We start from the raw sequence: 19,557 nt of genomic DNA on the forward strand, positions 1-19,557 counted from the left end.
AGCACTCATGATTAGACTGTAATGGAGATTCATTTACCTAAATATGACATTTACAGACAGAGGAGGCCAACACCTGCCTTACTCTAACTGAAGCACTGACAGCCTCAATGTTTGTAGCTCTGGGAGCTCAGCGTTACCTGCTGGATGCTGCATGTAAATATGAAGTAAAGTGGAAACATCTCTGCAAAGATATACTTTCAAAAATAAGTTTTACTTGGTTAAAAAGATATATTTATTGGGTTGAGGCAACTTAAAAATGTGAAACTTTATTGGAAAGTTTCCTTTACAGTAAAAGTTGAACATGCTCTGAAATGATTGCATTGTTTTGTTTGCTTCAGGATGAAGCAGTAAAGGACGGAGTATATTTTACAAAATAGCAGCAGACCACAGTGCAGAAACACTCTGTTAAAAATGCTAAAAATACTAAAAGTCCTGCATTCAAAATTGTACTAAAGTAAAAGTACAACAGTAATAGCATCAAAGTTGAACTAAAGTATCAAAAGTACGTATTATGCAGAACGATGTATTGGATTTTAATTACTGATGTATTAATTGTATATTCAAGGTGGAGCTAACTTTAAAGGTATAGTAAGCAAGGTTAATCCACCACACTCAAATTTCTTCATGGTCACCTAGCTCTCTACTTTCTGTGTGGGCTGAAGGCGTTTGTGAGGGGTGGTGAGGAAGGTGAGGCATTTCAACCAAACACTGCAGAAACCTCTGTGATTTCAAAGGACTGAATACTGAGTTCAAATATCAACAATCTTTGCACAACATGACTTACTGCACCTTTAGTTGCTTTATGTACTGCTGACTATAGTGAAATTTCTCCCAGGATAATGTTTTATCTTCATCATAACCTATTAAAATCTATTTATTGATTACATTTTCTATTTGCAAAGTAACTAGTTACTAAAGTGGAAGCACAAATAACCCTTACAATTGTAGGTTACTTAGCACTGCCCAGAAGGCAAACTAAAATACATTGAAGAACTCAAGTCAGAAAGTGATATGAACCTCCTGTGCTTCATTTTTATGCTAAACGTCAGTGTAAAATGCAGAAGACAGCTGATAATCCTGACTAAACTTGAATGAAATGTGTCTTGCTTCAGGCTGTTTGAACTCAAATACAAAAGCAGAATTGGTACATGTCCAAACCTTACAGGACAGCAGCTGCAATTAGATACATACTTCCATCAGGCTTTCTTGACTGCGTGTTGTGTTCAGCTAGTCATTACCGGGCAAGGCTCTGTGTTGCCTGCCTTTAAAACTGCAGCAGCTGCAGAGTTTGTCTCCTTGAGGCGACTGCTGTGCGTTGGAGCTGCTGAAAAGTTGGTTATTGAAAAGAAGACTGCAGTCCTTGTAGTCTATGGCTGCAGTTCATTTCTAAAAATGTTTAGCTTTGGGAGAGAAAATACCACAGCTCATCATTTACTTTTTCTTAAAAATTGATTTATTTATCAACAAAAGACTGAATTTGTGAATGCATTTTTGTCAGCAGGTAAACCAAGACAAATGACAAAACTACATGATGCACGCAGTGACATACTGTACATACAGTCACATTAGCAGGACTCACCTCCAATCTGGGGACAAAAATCTAGATTACATTTATTGTAGGGATAACACTTGCTTTTAATTAAGGATAGCGAAGTCAGGATTATTTCGTCATGTTGTTTGAATGTGTCCTTGTTTCTGAATTTCTCTTCTTGCAATTAATATTTTAGACAAGTGTAAACAACTGTAACATTGTTTCTGGAATCACGAGTTGCTGTTTAGTTTTAGCAGCCCCGGTATTTCGTTTATGACCAAACACCTGCAAATCTGACAACATTACTATCAGCCTCAGCTGTAGCCTAATTTGTATTTAGTACCAATAAGCAAATGTCAGCATGCAAACACACTGAACTAAGGTGTTGAAAATTGTTAGCATCAGCATATTATCATTGTCATTATTAGCATGTTAGCATGCTAACATTAGAAAGTATATTAAAGCACCACGGTGCATGATTAATCACAGAGCAGCGTGCATATCGGTAGTGTTTCATTCTTGCTGGATGTATAATTCAAAACACATATTTTGGAGATTATTTGTGAATATAAAATGTGCAGATGTAGCAACAATGGGCTATTTTTAAAATGGCGGGACATAAACTGGTGCCATCTGGCACTTTGAGGTTCAACTATGTTCTGCATGTTGAAACACTGTAGACTGATGTGATGAAAGTCTGTGTGAGGAGTAGGCTCCCTCTAAAATAGTAAAAAACATTCAGAATATGTGTTGGATCCTTAAGCAGTGGTGTCTTGATGCTTTCAACTTGAGGAAATACTTTTATTTGTAATCTGTTTGTGACCTCAGTGTACGGATGATTTTGACAAAAGGATAATTAAACCTGCAGAAAGAAAACTCAAACATTTTTTTATTTAGGACTTTATTAAAACTAAACAGATTATGCATTATGGGTTTAGAGTTAGAAAAATGTGAAAAACAACATTAAATAGGGTAACAGAAATGGAAACAGAGAATGTACAACAGAGAGAAATTCTTACCCACTCCACAAAATTCACCCACACAAATTCAAACTACCCCTAATCTGTCTACACATCTATACACACAACTCTTTTCTACAAACATACACACATGAAGTATTTAATACACACGTTTAACATGTTCTATGTTGCTTGGTGCACTTCAATTGTTCCCCATTTGTAAAAACAGACCAAAACTAGAATATGTTCAGATTTTCTGGGGAAATCGGATTCACTATTTAACAGCTGCAATATTTTCTGATAGATTTTATAGTTTTGTATTGACTTGATGACATTGTGAAAGCTTGTGGCCCATGAAGTCCATAACAATTAGAGTGTGTTCCAATTCTGCCAGGTAGGTTATCTAGTAGTTGTTGGTTCTGTTGTTATTTCTGAAATCTACTGGTGCTGGTTCATGATGCCCCTGAGGAAGTCTTCGAAGCGTTGGACAGGAACCTCCTTAGCGGGCTCATCTGCAGCCATATCCTCAGCAGCTGCGGGCTCATCAGCAACAGTGGCGGGCTTGGGGCGACGCAGGCGGCAGTTGTAGTCGTACTCAGGGTCGCAGTCTGGGTCGGGCAGGATTATGCCATCCTTGCCTGGCTTCGGGGCCTCGACGTCGGAGGATGAAGCGAACTTTCCGCATTTGGGGTCAAACGGATGGCAGAAGGGCTTGGCTGGAGCCATGATGTCGGCCTTGGCCTTGGGGCCAGACTTCACCGGGGTGCAGTCTTTGTCATAGTGCACATAGCAGTCGTAGCCCTCTTTGGTCTTGCCGTGGATGCCAAGCTTGTAGCGGACCTGGTTGATTGATTGATTTGTGTTTTTGGTTCAAAACAAATGCAAAGCAGATCATAGATAGCAAGTAAAAGCATTGTGCAACACCCATTTCTTTTAACTACAACATTTAATAAACCAAATGAAAAGGAATATACAGTTAATTGAACCATTCAACAAGCAAGATGAAACTACATTTGTCAAAACATTTAACTATTTTATCCTAGTAGCAGGACTTCAAATTCAGACCTGGTGCTCGGGGATCTGTGGAGCGGGCCTGCGCAGGGCAGCGGCAGCTGCCAGTATGCAGAATGGGTCATAGCGAGGGTCGCAGGCCAGAGGAGAAGCAGGAGGTGCTGGCTCATCATTGGGGGCGTATTCCAGAACGGGCTTGGTGAGGCCGGACAGCTTGGTGGCGGTCAGGGGGTTGCAGCCACCGTCAAAGAGAGGGTTGCAGTTTTGCTCTTTAGGGGACCCATCTGCAGCAAGGGGAGCAGAAACAGCAGCGTTGGTCACACACAGAGGATCAACTGCTGGATCACAGCTGGGGTAGAGCAGGTGGTAGAAGCCAGTGGGGGCTTTTTGGACCAGGGGGGGCCTGCAGTAGGGGTCCTTGGGGTCACATTTAAGGGCGGCGTAGGATGGGGGTGGGCCAAGTGCTGGGCGGTAGCCATAAGCGGCCCTCAGGTGATACTGCAGACACTCCACATCTTCAGAGTTGCAGATCCTCAGCAGCTCAGACCTCTGATTAGCGCTCAGGAAGGGCTCCAAGATGGGGGCATAGTAGTAGAAGCCAGTGGGGCTCTTCAGGGGGGTGGGCAACATAGGGGTGAGGATGGGGGCTGGGACCTTGGCTGGAGCTGGCTCAGGGTGTGGGGCAGCTTTTGGGAGGAGGGGAAAGAGGCAGTAGGGGTCGAGGTAAGGATTGCACATCCTGACGGCAGCAGACTTGATGGGGGCGGGCATCACCATTGCAGCCTTTGGCTTGCTGGTAGACTCAGAGATGCACTCCGGATCTTCGGAATCGGCACAAGACTTGTAGATTTCACTGAGGTGCTTGAGGTAGTGGTTGAAAGTTGGGCCCTCCTCTGACCTGTGCTTGTTCTGCAGGTAGGCCATGTACAGACGATCCAGATCCTCAACCTGAAATATTGGAAAAAGGAGGACAACATTAATAAATATGCTCTTATTCCATATGAGTTACATGCCATAGAGATTAAAACTAAAATAAAAAACAAAGAATTTGAACAATGCCCTTGACAGATGAACACTTTCACATAAGTTCTCTGTTCTTTTTCAGCTCACTGTCTTGTTACTCATCCAGACAGCTTGACTCTTGTTAAACCACAGAGCTTGCATGCATGTAAAGAAAACATGTCAGAATACATACTAGAAATACATGACTTGCATTGAAGAGTAACTTAGTGGAATAATTAAATTCCATTTTATTTATAGTGTCAAAGTATAACAGAGGCAATCTAGGGACACTTGGTTATAAGGAAAAATAAGCACTGTTTCACAATCCTCACTGGGAGAAACTAAATAATTAATATCAGACAAACTCCACTCACTCCCTCCTGGTTGTGGGTGTCCATGAAGTACTTGTACCATCCCCAAAAGTCAGGCAGGCGTTTGAACTGGGGCACAGCCAAGATGGGAGCATTCCTTCTGTTGCGAACCAGCGTCTTCAGGCTGTCCATGCTCTCAGTGTTCACATCATCAGACACTGCAGGCACTAAAGGGGAGACAAGGGGGAGAGAGTGGACTGAATTAGGTGTGCTGAAGCCAGAATTACAAATTATGTAGTAAGATGTGGTATTTTTTTTAATTTGTTGAGTATAAAATATTTGTGTTTTTATGTCCTCAGACTACTATTACTATTTACAGGCACAAACCATGTCTAACTTATGTTACATACTTTAATTTATATGCATTGTATTTTATGGGAAATTGTGTTAGATAGTGTGTTTTTATTCATCATGTAAAGTTATTTTATGTGTTTGTATTGTGATATTTAAGTCAATAAACTAACCAGCTTACAGTAAAATGAACTGTGTTTCAAAATACACACATAAGTAGCAACATTCTATAATTAAATATTTAAATATGAAATTAATAAAAGAGTAGTTCAACATTTAAAAAAAACCCGCATATTTTCTAGATGAGAAGATTGAAACCACTCTCATGTCTGTACACTACATGGTTTGCTGATTAGCTTAGCTTAGCATGAAGATTGAAAACAGGGGAAAACAGCTAGCCTGGCTCCAGTCTTTATGCCAAGTTCAGGTAATTTGCTGCTGGCCCCAGCTACATATTTACTTTACAGACACGTGAGTGGACTCTCAAAAAGAAAGCACATACAGTTATTTAAACTATTTTTTTTATTTAAATAGATGAACTGTCATCTTGTTTAATTGATGTTTCTGTTACTTTACCTCCCCAGGAATCCATATAAAGCCACCCAATACAACAGCATCACAAACTGTACCCTCTTTGAAAAATGCAATAACTACTATTCTCTGAGACACTGCCAACTACAACTGAACGCTACAACATTCAAAAAGGTACTTGATGAAAGGGTTATTTGATTGGATTAGGGCTGCAACTAGCAATTATTAAATTAATTAGTTAATTGCTTGGTCTTTGGTCTATTTTAAATGTCAGCATAAAGTAAATAGTAAAAATGCCCATTCCAGACTTTCAGATGCCAAAGACGACTTCTTTAAAATGCTTGTTTTGTACAAACAACAATTCGTAACCCCAGAATGTTCACTTTAGCATCATACATGGCAAATAAAAGCCAGAAATGCTCACATTTGAGAGGCTGGACCCAGCTAACGTGGGCCATTTTCTCATGAAAACTTATTTAAAATGATTGGTGGTTAGGAAAATTGTGTCCATCTTATTTTCTGTTAAGTTTTTAATGTCCACTCCCCAATTAATTTGTGTCTTCAGTGAGTATAACAGCCAATGTGTCCCAAATGCCACGCCACAGGTCCTTACCTTCCCCCTCCCTGTACTTCTCCACTGGAACCGCCCCCAGAAACTCTGTAAAACACAAGCAGCAGCCACATTAGCAGCAGTAGGGATGTAAACTGACAGGAACCAGATGTTGAGCTTTCCCTAAACATCGGAAAAAAGCTGACTTGCTAGTAAGGCCCTGGGTGAAACACGGCAGGTGCTGGGGCTCTGGCGCCCTGACATAGGCAGCCGCCCCTCCTTCTCCTGCAGACCCCCACCATGCCCCATGCATGCTCTATTAGGCTTTGAGCCAGAATGGTGGAGCTTGTGCAACTACTGGGGGCCTCCTTAAAGTTAACCTGTAAAACTACAAAGCGTGGGCCCTCACACAAACCAATTTTCAATACACTGTAAAAGTGGAAGGTGGGAGGAGACTTGTCCATTAACATCCATGTTTCCATATGTGGAATGTTTCTGTTCCACCGGTTATTTCCTTCAGAAGTTAACGACTACGAGAAACTATGCCGAGTCAGCTGATTATAGCAGAAACTTACAGTCCTTCTAATTTATTAATGTAGGGAAAATATCCCAGGGATACAAGTCTTTTTATGACTCTAGAAAGACATACAGACTGCCTTTCACACCAACACTGCATTTGATTTTAATATTGAAGAGATGAGGGTGTAATTCTGTGCCATAGATTAATGTGCCAGTGAACGGGATTTAAGAAATATCACGGTTATAAGCCCAAAGTGAGGTAGAAGTACTCAGTATCTTAACTTATGTAAAAGTGGCAATAGAGTGATGTAAAAGTACAAGTAAAAGTATTGTATTTCAAACCTTTCTTAAAGAAAAGTACATAGTGTTATCAGCAGAATATACTTAAAGAATAAAAAGTAAAAGTATTTTTTTCATGTAGACAAACATGTGATATATATTTTTGTAAATTGTCTTATATATTGTTACTGATGCGTTAATAAGTCAAAGTAGCATTTTATTGTTGTAGATGGTCAAAGTGGAGTTTTCTTTAACTACATTATACTGTTTAACTATTGGGTCATTTATCTGTGTGTGTCATATTTTATAAACTCACTTTATATACATGTTTTGTATTTGAAATCTCACTCAGCAGAGCAATTATATCAGATAAATGTAGTGGAGAAAAAAGTATGAGTCACATAATATGGAAACACAACTGGAGTTCAAGTACCTCAATTTTGTATTACTTTAGCAAATGTACTTGGTTACATTTCACCTCTGCCAAAAACACAAACACATTCAACATATGCCTCGCCCAAAGAAAGGAAGATGATTAAATAGATTGGAAAGAAATTAAAACTAGTTACACAAAATAACATGTATCTAAAATACTGAGTACTTCAACCTCCTCAGGCCTCTGAAAATCCTTCAATTGAAACAATCTGAGAAGGAAACACCACGCTTTGGACTGTGAAATGAAAAGGATAACCTGTGATAAGGGGTTACAGTAGACACTAAAATCAAAGAGATATGGAAACACTGATCTTGTAAATGTAAATGTGCTTTAAAGTTGCCTCACTGCCACAAATTATAGTATTGTGGAGAAACTCTAAGTGCAACAAAGTTAATTGTTCATTCTATTTTTTCTCTGCCTAAAAATTGTCAATGTTAAAGATACTCATTGTAAAATTTCAGAATTGAATACCCTTCCAAGTATCTTTGTAAAATGGGATGTCAGTTTAATTCCCCAAAAGACCTAAGTATCTTCAGTGATGTGACTATATCCCTGAATGTGCAGTTATAAATGTTAAGAGGAGCAACTACCATTTCATTAGATTACAGATCCTGTCTGCTAATCTTTAGATCAGGGATTTTCAACAAGGGGGTCCTCAGAGTCAGTGCAGGGGGGCCTCCACATTATTGTTAATTTTTGTCTAAACATGAATCCCACATATCCCACAAATATAAAACCACAGCAATGATAGGCTTGCTGGCCCATAGGTAAGGTAGTCACTAGCATCCACAGATACAGTTGTATGTTTTAAGTATGCTATGCAAAGGTATAAAAGCTTTAGGCCGCCCTACACATAGTAGGCCCAGTTTAACTTGCAACTTAATTTTATACGACACATGTAGTGGGGGGTCCCTTATCCGTCTCTCTCTCAGTTAAGGGGTCCTTGGCTTAAAAATTGTTGAAGACCCCTGCTTTAGATTATCAGATAAAGTAATAGATGCATTTTAAATCAGTTAAAATGTGTAAATAAAGTCTTACCTGGTAGTAAAACCATAGCTAACAGGAATCCTGTGTGGATCAGGGAAGTCGATGGTCGTCCAACAAGTGACATTTTCTGTTTTAGGTCCTTCTTGAGGTAAAAAGAAAACAATATTCACTGATGATGTTGTGACAAAATTGTATTTTTTAAGATACTTAATAAAGTAGGATCCTCTGGCATGATAGGGGTACTGTAATATTACAATCCAACTAGACTTGGGTTGATTTCTGTGTCTTGTGTTAGATGTTGAAATGAGAAGACAAAGCACTCGGAAAGCTTTAATGTAACTGGCTGAATCCAAGACAATAGAGAGGATTGGGGACATGCTGTAATAAAGCTTTTTCAGGGATTACTGAGCAAAGTAAGACTTTAGTCATGAATGTTAGAGTATCAAATGAAGCAACTCAACTGAACAATTAAACAGCCAAGTGCTTGAAATGTTCTTGTGTCTGTTAATTACAGCCACTGTGCTCAAAAACGGAAATTGTTTTCTACAGTTTCACACAGTTGAGGACTTTCTCACTATTCATTCAATGGCAGTGAAGTTGCAGACAGTTGCTGTGGCTCAGTAAACTACAAATATATACATTTTAGCAACATGCATCATTCGCATCAATCCTTACCTGCAAATATGCTGAAGTTCTGGCCTCCTGTGATCACCTCTGGATCCAGTGCCTCTCTGGATCGAGCTTCTTGGGGGGGGTGCTTGCTGAACTGTTACTGAGTTGTCTAAAACCTCTAACTATGGGACAGACAGACAGGGAAACATTTTAAAGGGGCCCCCTTGATCATTAAAACAAAAAGGCATGTCATCCGGCTCCAGCATGCTGGTAAGCACTCCAGGATTGGCTCCTGCGCTGCCATCGGTTCGACCAATAGGGGTCCTGTAATTAGGAGAAGTAAGCAGCACAACTGCTTTCAGAGGAGCAACATTAACAAGGTGCCATTTAGCGCAAAGTTTCTTTCCTCACAGGTCTGGAATTTGGGGGGTCAACATGCGAGGTGACATTGTATCTCAGCCAATAGATGATTTTGAGATTCTGAAGTTATACACAGTACAGCTCAGTGGGCACGAACCTAAAAACTGTAAGCTGTTAAATCCACACAGCTTGAAGCGTCTGTTACAGGAGAGCAGATAAAGAAGTGCCCGAGGCTATCACAGAGGTGGTGCTGATAAAACTTCCAGTGGAAACAGTAGAGCAAAAGGTAGTTCTGATGATACACCAGAAGATAAAAGATAAAACAAACAGAATTTATCAGTAAATAACAAGAAGTAAACAACAGTAACTCCCTCTACTCAGACAAACATCTTGTTTTTGTTGATGCTTCATCTCCATAAGAACAGTGTCTCTGTAAAAATGCATTACAAAGAATCAAAGATATATATATTTCTGAAATTACTACTGTGTTGCATCAGTATATTGACATATGTGTGAGCAATATTAGCCAGAATGACAGGTACGTGACTCATTTCATTTCAGTGATGCAATGCTACATCTAAGCAAAAGGTCCAGTCTTTCTGTTCCAAACGTGCTGGCTTGAATACAGTTACTAAGCTGTTTTATTTAGAGGGTAATGAGTTATATTAGAGGGGAGAAAACGCTCCTAAAGTGTTTATTTATTTTTATTGGCCAGACCTATAAACTTTAATATTTAAGATTGTTTCACGTTTTCAAACATATAGCCTGTCAGTTGAATTAATACAAGTATTTTTTTTCTCACTCCCAAAAAAGTTGCTTTTCTTGCACATACATGTTTTTTTAACAACACGGAGGAGGCTGGAGTCATTAGCAGAGGTAGGCCACTAATGAAGCTGCTGCTGCTGCAGCTGGATGTTCAGAGACATTAGGACCAGCATGCCAACAGTTTGGTTAGTATAGGCTCCTGATGTGAGGATTATGCCACGTAACCTGTACAGCCTCCAGCCTGTGTCAATGGAAGATATACAGGAACTATGGAAACTGGAAAACATTAGCTGCATAATGTGAACTTATTTTTCTTTGAAGAAAAAACATACACTAACAAACTTTCAGCAAACACATTTCAACCATTTATCAAGAACTTTTAGCCAAAGTTAACTATTTCAAACATTATCTGTAACCTTAGGCTAATGTATTTCATATTTTATAACTTTAAGATAACGTGTTTAAACCATTCATTCAGAACTTTTAGCTAATGTTAACTATTTAAAGAAAATGTATCCCGAACATTTAGCTAACGTATTTAAACCATTTATCATAACTCCATTTATCATTACTTTTACTTAACTCTTTTAACCATTTATCCATTACTTAAGCTGACTATTTCAACTGTTTGTACATTGCTTTAAGCTATTTCATTATTTATCCATTACTTTTATCTACCATTTCAACTGTTTAATCATTAGTTTAGCTATCTATTTCAACCCTTACCTATATACTGTATACATAATTTCAATATAAGTTTAGTCTTTGACCATACCTCCTGGGAATCACTCAAATAGTAGGCTAAACAGTAATGGGCCTACTATATATATACAGTAAATGGCAGAGCAGCTTCAGCTAAAGATATATATATTTTGAGTCCTATGGTCTATATAAAATTATTAACAAAACTAAATCAAACTATTCCGCCTTAAGCCTCATCTTCCACTCAGTTCCTAAATGCTGTCTTTTTACTGCCATACAGTGTGTCCCCTAGGACTGTGTCCCTCCCTCTTGCATGACTGATGATGCCTCAGCCTTGGCTATGATCCCTGCAATTTACACATTTCAAAATAACTGGGGCTGTCACAGAAGGAGACAAATGATTGTCTTCTTCAGCGTAAGGCAGAACAGCCATCAGGAGAGATGTCTGTTTCTTTATGTGCATGGAAAATTTACAACTTAACAAAAATTCTGGTTAAAAAACCCATAAAGTGTCTTTATACCACTTGTGAAAGAAAAGCTCATTAAAAACACAGCCCCTTGTAAAAAATGACGATGTCTGTCAAATGATTTCATGTTGGCACGTTAGTTTGGTTACATGTCACATACAAATAATCAGCGAGGGATCGTTCTGTGATTATTAATAATTTAAATGTGTGTTAAAAGAGGAATAAATATGTGATTGAACAAAAAAAACATTTTGCAACAATGTTTAAAGCTATTGTGTTGGTATTCCCGATGTAAGAAAGAAAGACAAAACACTGTAGGCCGAATGCATGCTGGGACAGATGCTCAGTTTAATTTAACGGCTCAGAGCTATCACTGCTTAAATCAGATAAAGTTCATGTTGTAGGCCTAGTTTCAAAATCTCAGACATTTCAGATTTTGCATTCAATGTCATTAGACCGGTGTTTCAATGCATTCACAGACTGAAGACTTACAGTAGATCGGGGGGCTGTGGCTTTGAGTGAATGTTGACTTTCACAAATATTGACTCGATTGTCAAAAGAACAGAACATTTTCTTTTGTTGTTTGTCATTTTTGTTGTCATATTGTTTGAATTAGCCTCAGCTGTACTTTGTGGCTATTGCCAATTAGCAAATGTTACAATGCTAATGCTAAATTAAGATGAAGTGAACCTGGTAAACATTATATCACGTCATTATTGTCATTGGGAGCATGCTAGCATGCAAAGTTAACGTTTAGCTCAAAGCACCACTTTGCCTGAGTACAGCCTCATAGACACTAGCATGGCTGTAGACTCTTAGTCTTAATAATGTAATAGAAATAATATAAATTATAACATAATCTTGTCTAATCTCTACATTGTCCTGCACACCCAGAATTTGGGATTTTTAATAACTAATCTTCTTAAAATGCTCCACAATTGGCATTTCAGTCTGCAGAGAGAAGCTTATTATTCCTGTTCTTTTACAGATTGAAAATAATATTGTGCCATGTTTGGACAGGCTAGTCTCGCTTTGCCAGAACTATCTCCTGGTCATGACTTTCTAAAGCGATTGTTATAAAGTTGATTATTTCCTGCCATTAATTGTCTTTTTGTTAATTGGCTCTGATCCTTGTGTTATTAAAACCATTGTCTTGTACATAACTGTTGGAAATTTCTTTGCTGACAGTACAGTTCTCTGTTGTGCTGATTCTGTACAGTGAGCTGTTAAAAACCTGCAGTTTGCATTTTGTGCTCTTCAGTAGCCTCTTATCAGTCTCCAACTTGTGCTGAATGATAATAAAAACCCAATATGCTGTTGCCCAAAACAAGAAATATTATTGACCTTCACATCCAAATTCTCTTTGGTACTGATATTGAAGGAGTCTCTCATTCTACAGAAATGGAAATGATCAAATCTATATGATATCTTACTGACAAAGAAGAATTCTTTATGCTGCAATGCAGAAACTACAGTAGGCTGGCGTCTCACATGTTCTGTACACAATTTATTTAAAGCAGTCTTTCTTTTTGACAGTGGTGATGTAATCTATAGGTGGATAGCTTACATTTGATTGCAAATACTGTCCTTGCGCTTTCATATTGGTGGTAAATATTGGTTTATAAAGCTCTTCTCCTTAAGTTACCATGTCTTATTATTTTATTGGCTGCAGTGCTGGAGTTAATAACACTCTGGCTGATCCTTGAGGTTTCTCAGATTTATTTTTACTTTCTACACTTCATAATGCTGAAATAAAACAATTTTAAAATCTTATAACTAACCTTTATCTTTTAACTTATCAATTATCAACTTGATAAAAGGTTCAAAGTTCATTCTTGACCTACGAGTGGTAGTTCATTAAACAGTCACTTTCTTTTTTCTCCTTGTCTTTTCCCGGGTTTTCAATATCCATTATCTGTCATTAGAAGTCTTTCTTTGTCCAACCACTAGTGCACAACCAAAATGTGTGTGACTGGTTAAATTAGGTAGCGCTAAGCAACAAATATTCACATTTAAAAACTGGAAGTAATGTTTGATATTTTTGTATGAAAAAATACAAACAATTAAACGATTGTCAAAATATTATATTAAATATAAAATAAAACATATAAATTAATTTAACAGTCAACCTATCAATCAACTCATTTTTTCAGCTCCACTTCCCACTTCTGAGCACTTTAAGAACTTAAAAAGATTTTATTTTATAATATGATGTAAAACCTATCTAATCAAGTTTATGTACAATGTTTTTGAGAAGAAAAGTGCACAAAAAATGAGAAAAATAATTATTAAACATTGAAAGACAGACTGACACTTCAGACGCTTCATTTATACAAAATGCTATTTATTGATTTTTGACCACAAGAATACAAGTGTGGATGTATAACTACTGTACACGTGTGCAAATGAATGATATAGCAGGACTGCAGATATAAAACCAAACACACAGAATGTACTGTATGTGACTATCATGCACGTTATACAAATAATTTAAGTAATTTTAGCAGACCATCATTCATCATATGCCATCTGCAGCATGTCTAAGAGCGACAGCATATGGAGCCTCTGCCCATCACATGTATAATTACGCTCCGAACAGGTGTTCTCCAGCAAACTGAAACCTGCAATCCAGTTTAGAAGCCGTCGAAGACATGAGCACAATCCAAGCTCCTACTTTTAACAAACTACATATGAAGGAATCCTTGGGATGTTAAGAATTTCTCAACATCTGGAGCTGGTAACGACTTATGAAGGATGTTTTTAAAAAAGCCTGGAACTAGAACAGCGACGAGAGGCAATTGTATGTCATTAGACAGTAAATGGTTAGTTTGTTTTCCACCAAAAAAAAAGTGGAGTAGTGTGAATATCATCCATCATTACTCTGAAGACGTGTAAGTCTCTGTCACTGGATGTCGTCATCATCAAACAGATCTTCAAAATCTGTGAAAAACAAAAACAAAATTATTAAACAAAAGTTCCATAACAGCCGGAGAAAAAACACTGGCTGTGTTTCTGCAAGCCAGGGCATTTTCTCATAAAGCAGCGTGATAGGGTTGAGAGGGTTGGAGGGGTGCATGGTGATAAAGGTAAAAGGATCTGGAAATGCAGTTGCTGAGGAGTCTGCTGGGCGGTCTGACAGTTTGTGAGAGGTCAGAGGTCAGCAGCAGAAGTGTATGAACCGGCATGGGAACATGTGCCACATCCTCTGTTCCTGCAGGTAGCCTTCATTTTACACTCAAGCTACTAGTGTTGTTTTGGCATTGCCTTTTTAGATAGGGCCCTTTTCATATTCTGTGTGTGTGTGTGTTTTCTAGAACTGCAACGATCACTTGATCAACAGACAATTATTCGGCAACTATTTGGATAATTGATCCATCGTTTTAGCCATTTTTCAAACAAATATGCTACAAGTTGGCAAGTTACAGCTTCATCATATGTGATAGTAAACAGAGTATCTTTGGGTTTTGGGAAATTACTTCCAAGATTTATTTTACCCTTTTAGGAACAATAATGAATTAACTAATCTAGAAAATGATCAGCAGATAAATCTTTGATGAAAATAAGTTGCAGCCCAAGGGTTTCCTAGGTAGAATAAAAACTACGACAACTGGTCAATCTGCCCTTTTTTTCAATTAACGGTTTGATCTGTAAAATATCAGAAAATACTGAAAGAACTTCTTCCTTCTTTGGACATGTTAAACTAATATTTTGATTTGTTTCTCTGTTTTGTTCTTATACGTTTTTATTATTTTAAATTTGGTTTCTTTATGTGTTTGAAATAATGTATGCATTCAAAATGGAAGTCAGTCTACATAAAGTACAGTACATTGTGTGCAGCAGACTACACACAAGAATTTGCACCAAGTTTGTTATTCACAAGTCCAACTTGTGCACAGACCGTTTTAAAAGCTGTCATCAAACACTCAGAACATAGAAATCAGACAGAACATGACAATAACTTGTTGGCTCTAATTAAAGCCTTCACACAAAAAGCACACAACACAATACCTACAATGAAAGGCAGGTACACTCAGGTGACAAAATTCCTTCTGCCATGTTGTAACTACTGGTACAATATTTTTCTTAAAGTCATATACACAATTAGCCAAAAATATGTGGGTCTTTGTCATGTTGAAACAGGAAAAGGTTTTTTCTCAAACATTTTATTGTCCAATAGTGGTGTGCAAACAAAAACGATTCACATTCGTATCGCGATTCAAGACCTACAGATTCCAAATCGATTCATAGAATTCCAAAAATGGGAAAAGTAACTAAAACTTGGAACTAAGACAGCACCAGAGCAAAATTAGACTGGGGTGTCCACATACCTTTGGCCAAATAATGTGTGTATTTTATTAAATGTCCTGTCTGGGGTGTCTGACCATACTGATTAACTGAACAGGACTAATGAAAAATAGCATCAGTGGAGAAATACAGTAAATTGTATTACCCAATTAAAACTAGATACTACAAATCATGCAGACAATTTGAGAGAATAAATGTGAGTCAGTAGTGTTCATACTGTATTTTACCTCAAACACAAACATTTCCAAAGAAATTATTCCTGTGTTACTTGGAGTAACAGTTTAATTGTACTGCAGCTTCTTGTTAGCCTAGGAAGTAAAAGCTTTAAAATCTTTTAAAAACACGAGGACTACACCTAAAAACACACACTGTATTTGAAAAAAAATATATATATATATATAAAATTTTTAAAGTTATTTTTCCACAGAACTGCTAGCCTAAATATTTCAGTGTGAAATAACCCAAATTAGTACAAACTGTCACTTTTGTGACTGTGAATAAACCAAGCCAGTGTGACACAGATTATATAAATAAATTAACATAGAAACCCTTCACACTGTAAATGTAGGCAAAGGGCAGGGGATCTGCTTTCAATACGCCTGAAGACAGTTAAGTGCTACACATCTCTATCAGAAGGGAATAAAGCCTGCCACCCTAAATGAGCCTCATACAAAGCATATCCACAGAGCTCCTGCTGAGACGTCTGCGTAGAATCTGTGTCGCATATGGCGAGAAGTCGTGGCCGTTTGATGTAGCTGCGCCTCAGGACAAGAGATCACACTACATTATAAAACACAGTTTGAAAAAAAGGGGGGCAGGGGTACATGGAATGTTTTGGGGCCAGTAAACAGAGTTCCTGCTGTGGAACCAGCGGTGCTGACGCTCAGGGGGGAAAAAACATCATGTGCTAATAGATTCAATCTGCCCAGACTGACTATTTCCTATTTGAAGATGACTGGATCCTCCTCAGTTCACTTCAGATTACCCGAGCAACCAAATTAATTGCATTGATATATTTATTTGTAGAATACTGTGTGAAGATCGGTGCAGGGTGACTGTGACCTGTAAGACACCTCTTGGAAAAGCAATACAAAAGCAAGAGAAACAGCTACTGCATGTTGAGTCAAACACCACATCAGATTCAAATTCTGAGAATTTCATCAAAAATCTTCTTAACCAAGGTGTGTCAATCAACTTAACACACCTTAAATCATCCACCCACACCCACCCTGAGAAGATATTTTCTGTCCCCCTCTACAGTCACCGTAGGCTGTTGCTTTTTAAATGATGTATTATAGTGTGTGTATGAGTGTTTACTTCAACATCCGCCGTTGCATGATTACGTAGCCGAGTGAAAGGGCAGTCGGATTCTTTCCTAAATTCTTTTTAATTCTTTTTCACATCTTTCCTTGACTCATGACGTTTACCATTGGGATTAAGAAAAGGGACATAGGAGGTCTTTTTTTTTTTTACTTTTTGACCGCAGCACCAGATTGACTGATCAGCATGTTGCCACACTCTACAGCATCCCCCGCTTTATTGTCAATTTTAAAATAAATGGGATCATAATTTACAAAATTAACAAGGTGTCAAGGACTAGGTGTATTTGAAAGAAGAAAAAAAATTGCAATCGAGACCACAAACTAATTATGAAAAGCTAAATAAATTAAGTGAGAATAGTGTAATTTTATCATATACAGTACTTCTATACAATCTGACTTATTTTTGCAACTAGTGGAGTCTCCCCCCCTGCTGGAAATTAGACAGAATCACATGTTTTAGACACTTCCGCATTGGCTTCACTTCTCAGCCCCAGAAGCTCTGTCCATTATTTTCGGTCTATGGCTGAAACACTGGACACAAACCCAGTCTGCAACATTTCAGTGAATATGTATCTTCGGAGATTACCCCAAATGTTGCCTCATGTATCATCACACATTTTTTAGTAGTATTGGTCTGGTAGTATATTTTGGGCACTTGGCTCAGAATTCTATTATTTCATGTACAATTAATTATCTAAAATCATTTAAAATCTTAAAATGAATTGTCACTGAATCTGAGCTAACTCTGACTCAAATTAGCTTTGAACTTCAGTCTAACAGATTTTTACACGTGTCTATATTTTTTTTCATCTAATCATAGACCATGTGGGTATTGAATTGGCTGACAAGGATAAAGTATATACACAGCCCTAGCCCTATTCAAAATGTGTATATTTTCTTTTAAATAATTACTGTAAGTAAGACCAGTTGTACTGTATATAGTATGCCTGCAGACAACAACAATACATAAGTATTTTCTTTCAATATATTTATGAGGGGTTAAATTCGACGGTTGGTTTTTCTGTTGAAATCTCAGTTTGCCATTGTGTAAAGGTAAGTTGTATGTCTATGAAGAAATAGTTTACCATTGAAGAAGTCGCAGTGAACTGCCTTTTCATTGGCAGCCAGGTCCATCAGCAGTCCTGTGCTTCCCCCAGCCTGCCAGAGAACAAACATGCAGCTCAGATTCACAAATTCAACCCAAGAAAAAGGTCAAACATAAATCTGCAAAGACAGTATATTTTGTACTTCATGTTAAGGTCCACACACTAGATAATGATTCACCTTATTTTTGAATCACCATTTTTACATTTTGATGTTTTCATCAGACTGCTTGTCAAACAAAAAGGTAGCTTTTCGTCAAAATGTGTTTAGTGTATCATATTATTTGGCTCCTCGTAAACACTATAAAAAATATTGTCAATTTGTAAAATGAAGTAGATTAACGAGATACTACAAAATCAGCTTTGTTGGCCAAGTACGTGTCCATTAATTTACACCTGACAATTTGACTCCAAGTTGCTCTAAATGTACTTACAAACTTAACAATTTCTATTAACAGTATTATGATGTGATCCAAAAGGCAATGAAGGAGGCAACGTTGGTTGTTACAGCTAACTAACGTTGACGTGTTTCTATAGCTACGTAGCGTTAGCTAACTAAGCTAATCAGCTAACACACCTCATCCAGATCCACGTACGGTCCTGCGCCCTCAGGAAACATCTCATCCACTGCTGGTTTCATGGCGACGGTCGAATTTGATTGATCCTTTAGTGGCATCGATGAACAAAACCACCAAGTCTTATCGCCAAAAATACATCAAATTATTGGCTAAAGAAGGTACACCATGGATGTATAATAAAGCGAGCTACACAGCCTAATGTTGATTATCCGACTCGTGTCACTGAGCCGGGTACCATGAGTTAAAGAACCGACTCACTCCTGTTTGTTTTTTTTACCTCATTAGTGCCTCCACTGGAGCAATTTACACATTATCAATGGGGAAGTAAATCACATACAAATACATGTCATGTTATCTTGGTAGTTAAGTTAAATGTTGCAGGCTGCATGGTAGGTAGGCTTCACGAGGAGAACGAATGTAACCGTGCAATCACTCGAGTCTATGTAATCAAAGGGTTGTTATTACTCGTGCGTCTTAGATGACTGTGTACATGGAAACGTGAACCGATGACCGTCCGGTTGAACCGACTCGCGTAAAAGAGCCGGTTGTACCATCACTAACACAGTCAAGCATAGCAGTCAAGCCAGAGCGGTGCCGGGGGAAAATAAATCCGACGTAAAAAGCCGAGTGAAGACACAAAGGTTCCGCAACAAGTTTTCAGGTAAGCTTTAATTGTAACAATTGTTGCAGAATTCTTTTAACACACACTCTTAATAATATTTACGTGGTCCAGAAGTCACCGAGGCAATCCTACACTGCACTCTGATGTGTATTTTAATATATTTTCATTAGAAAGATGCTGCACAGAATCAAAGAAGATCAAATGAAGTAAGTTTCACGGACTTTTATTGACTAATTGGATGCTATATGTTTCCA

At 38.0% G+C, this 19,557-nt stretch overlaps 2 protein-coding genes across 3 annotated transcripts; both read right to left on the reverse strand.

The window, feature by feature from the left end:
* Positions 1-2,416: 2,416 nt before the first annotated feature.
* and2 (actinodin2) lies at positions 2,417-9,379 on the reverse strand. Of its 2 annotated transcripts, none has more exons than XM_032531953.1 (6): positions 9,143-9,379; positions 8,519-8,609; positions 6,310-6,354; positions 4,878-5,041; positions 3,556-4,449; positions 2,417-3,330 (listed from the first exon to the last, which is right to left on the reverse strand). In XM_032531953.1, the coding sequence occupies exons 2-6, from the start codon at positions 8,589-8,591 to the stop codon at positions 2,929-2,931; spliced, it is 1,578 nt and encodes a 525-aa protein (XP_032387844.1). In that variant the 5' UTR covers positions 8,592-8,609; positions 9,143-9,379; the 3' UTR covers positions 2,417-2,928. The 2 variants fall into 2 exon arrangements, with proteins under 2 accessions (XP_032387844.1, XP_032387845.1); XM_032531954.1 differs by having other exon boundaries at positions 8,519-8,606; positions 9,143-9,296.
* Positions 9,380-13,700: 4,321 nt separating this feature from the next.
* LOC116699412 (COP9 signalosome complex subunit 9) lies at positions 13,701-19,328 on the reverse strand. The gene is made up of 4 exons (XM_032531956.1): positions 19,262-19,328; positions 18,681-18,877; positions 18,086-18,158; positions 13,701-14,313 (listed from the first exon to the last, which is right to left on the reverse strand). Exons 2-4 carry the CDS (start codon positions 18,777-18,779, stop codon positions 14,276-14,278), a joined length of 210 nt encoding a protein of 69 aa, XP_032387847.1. The 5' UTR covers positions 18,780-18,877; positions 19,262-19,328; the 3' UTR covers positions 13,701-14,275.
* Between the last annotated feature and the right edge of the window lie 229 nt (positions 19,329-19,557).

Source organism: Etheostoma spectabile, chromosome 12, assembly GCF_008692095.1.
Source record: "Etheostoma spectabile isolate EspeVRDwgs_2016 chromosome 12, UIUC_Espe_1.0, whole genome shotgun sequence".
Taxonomy (NCBI): domain Eukaryota; kingdom Metazoa; phylum Chordata; class Actinopteri; order Perciformes; family Percidae; genus Etheostoma; species Etheostoma spectabile.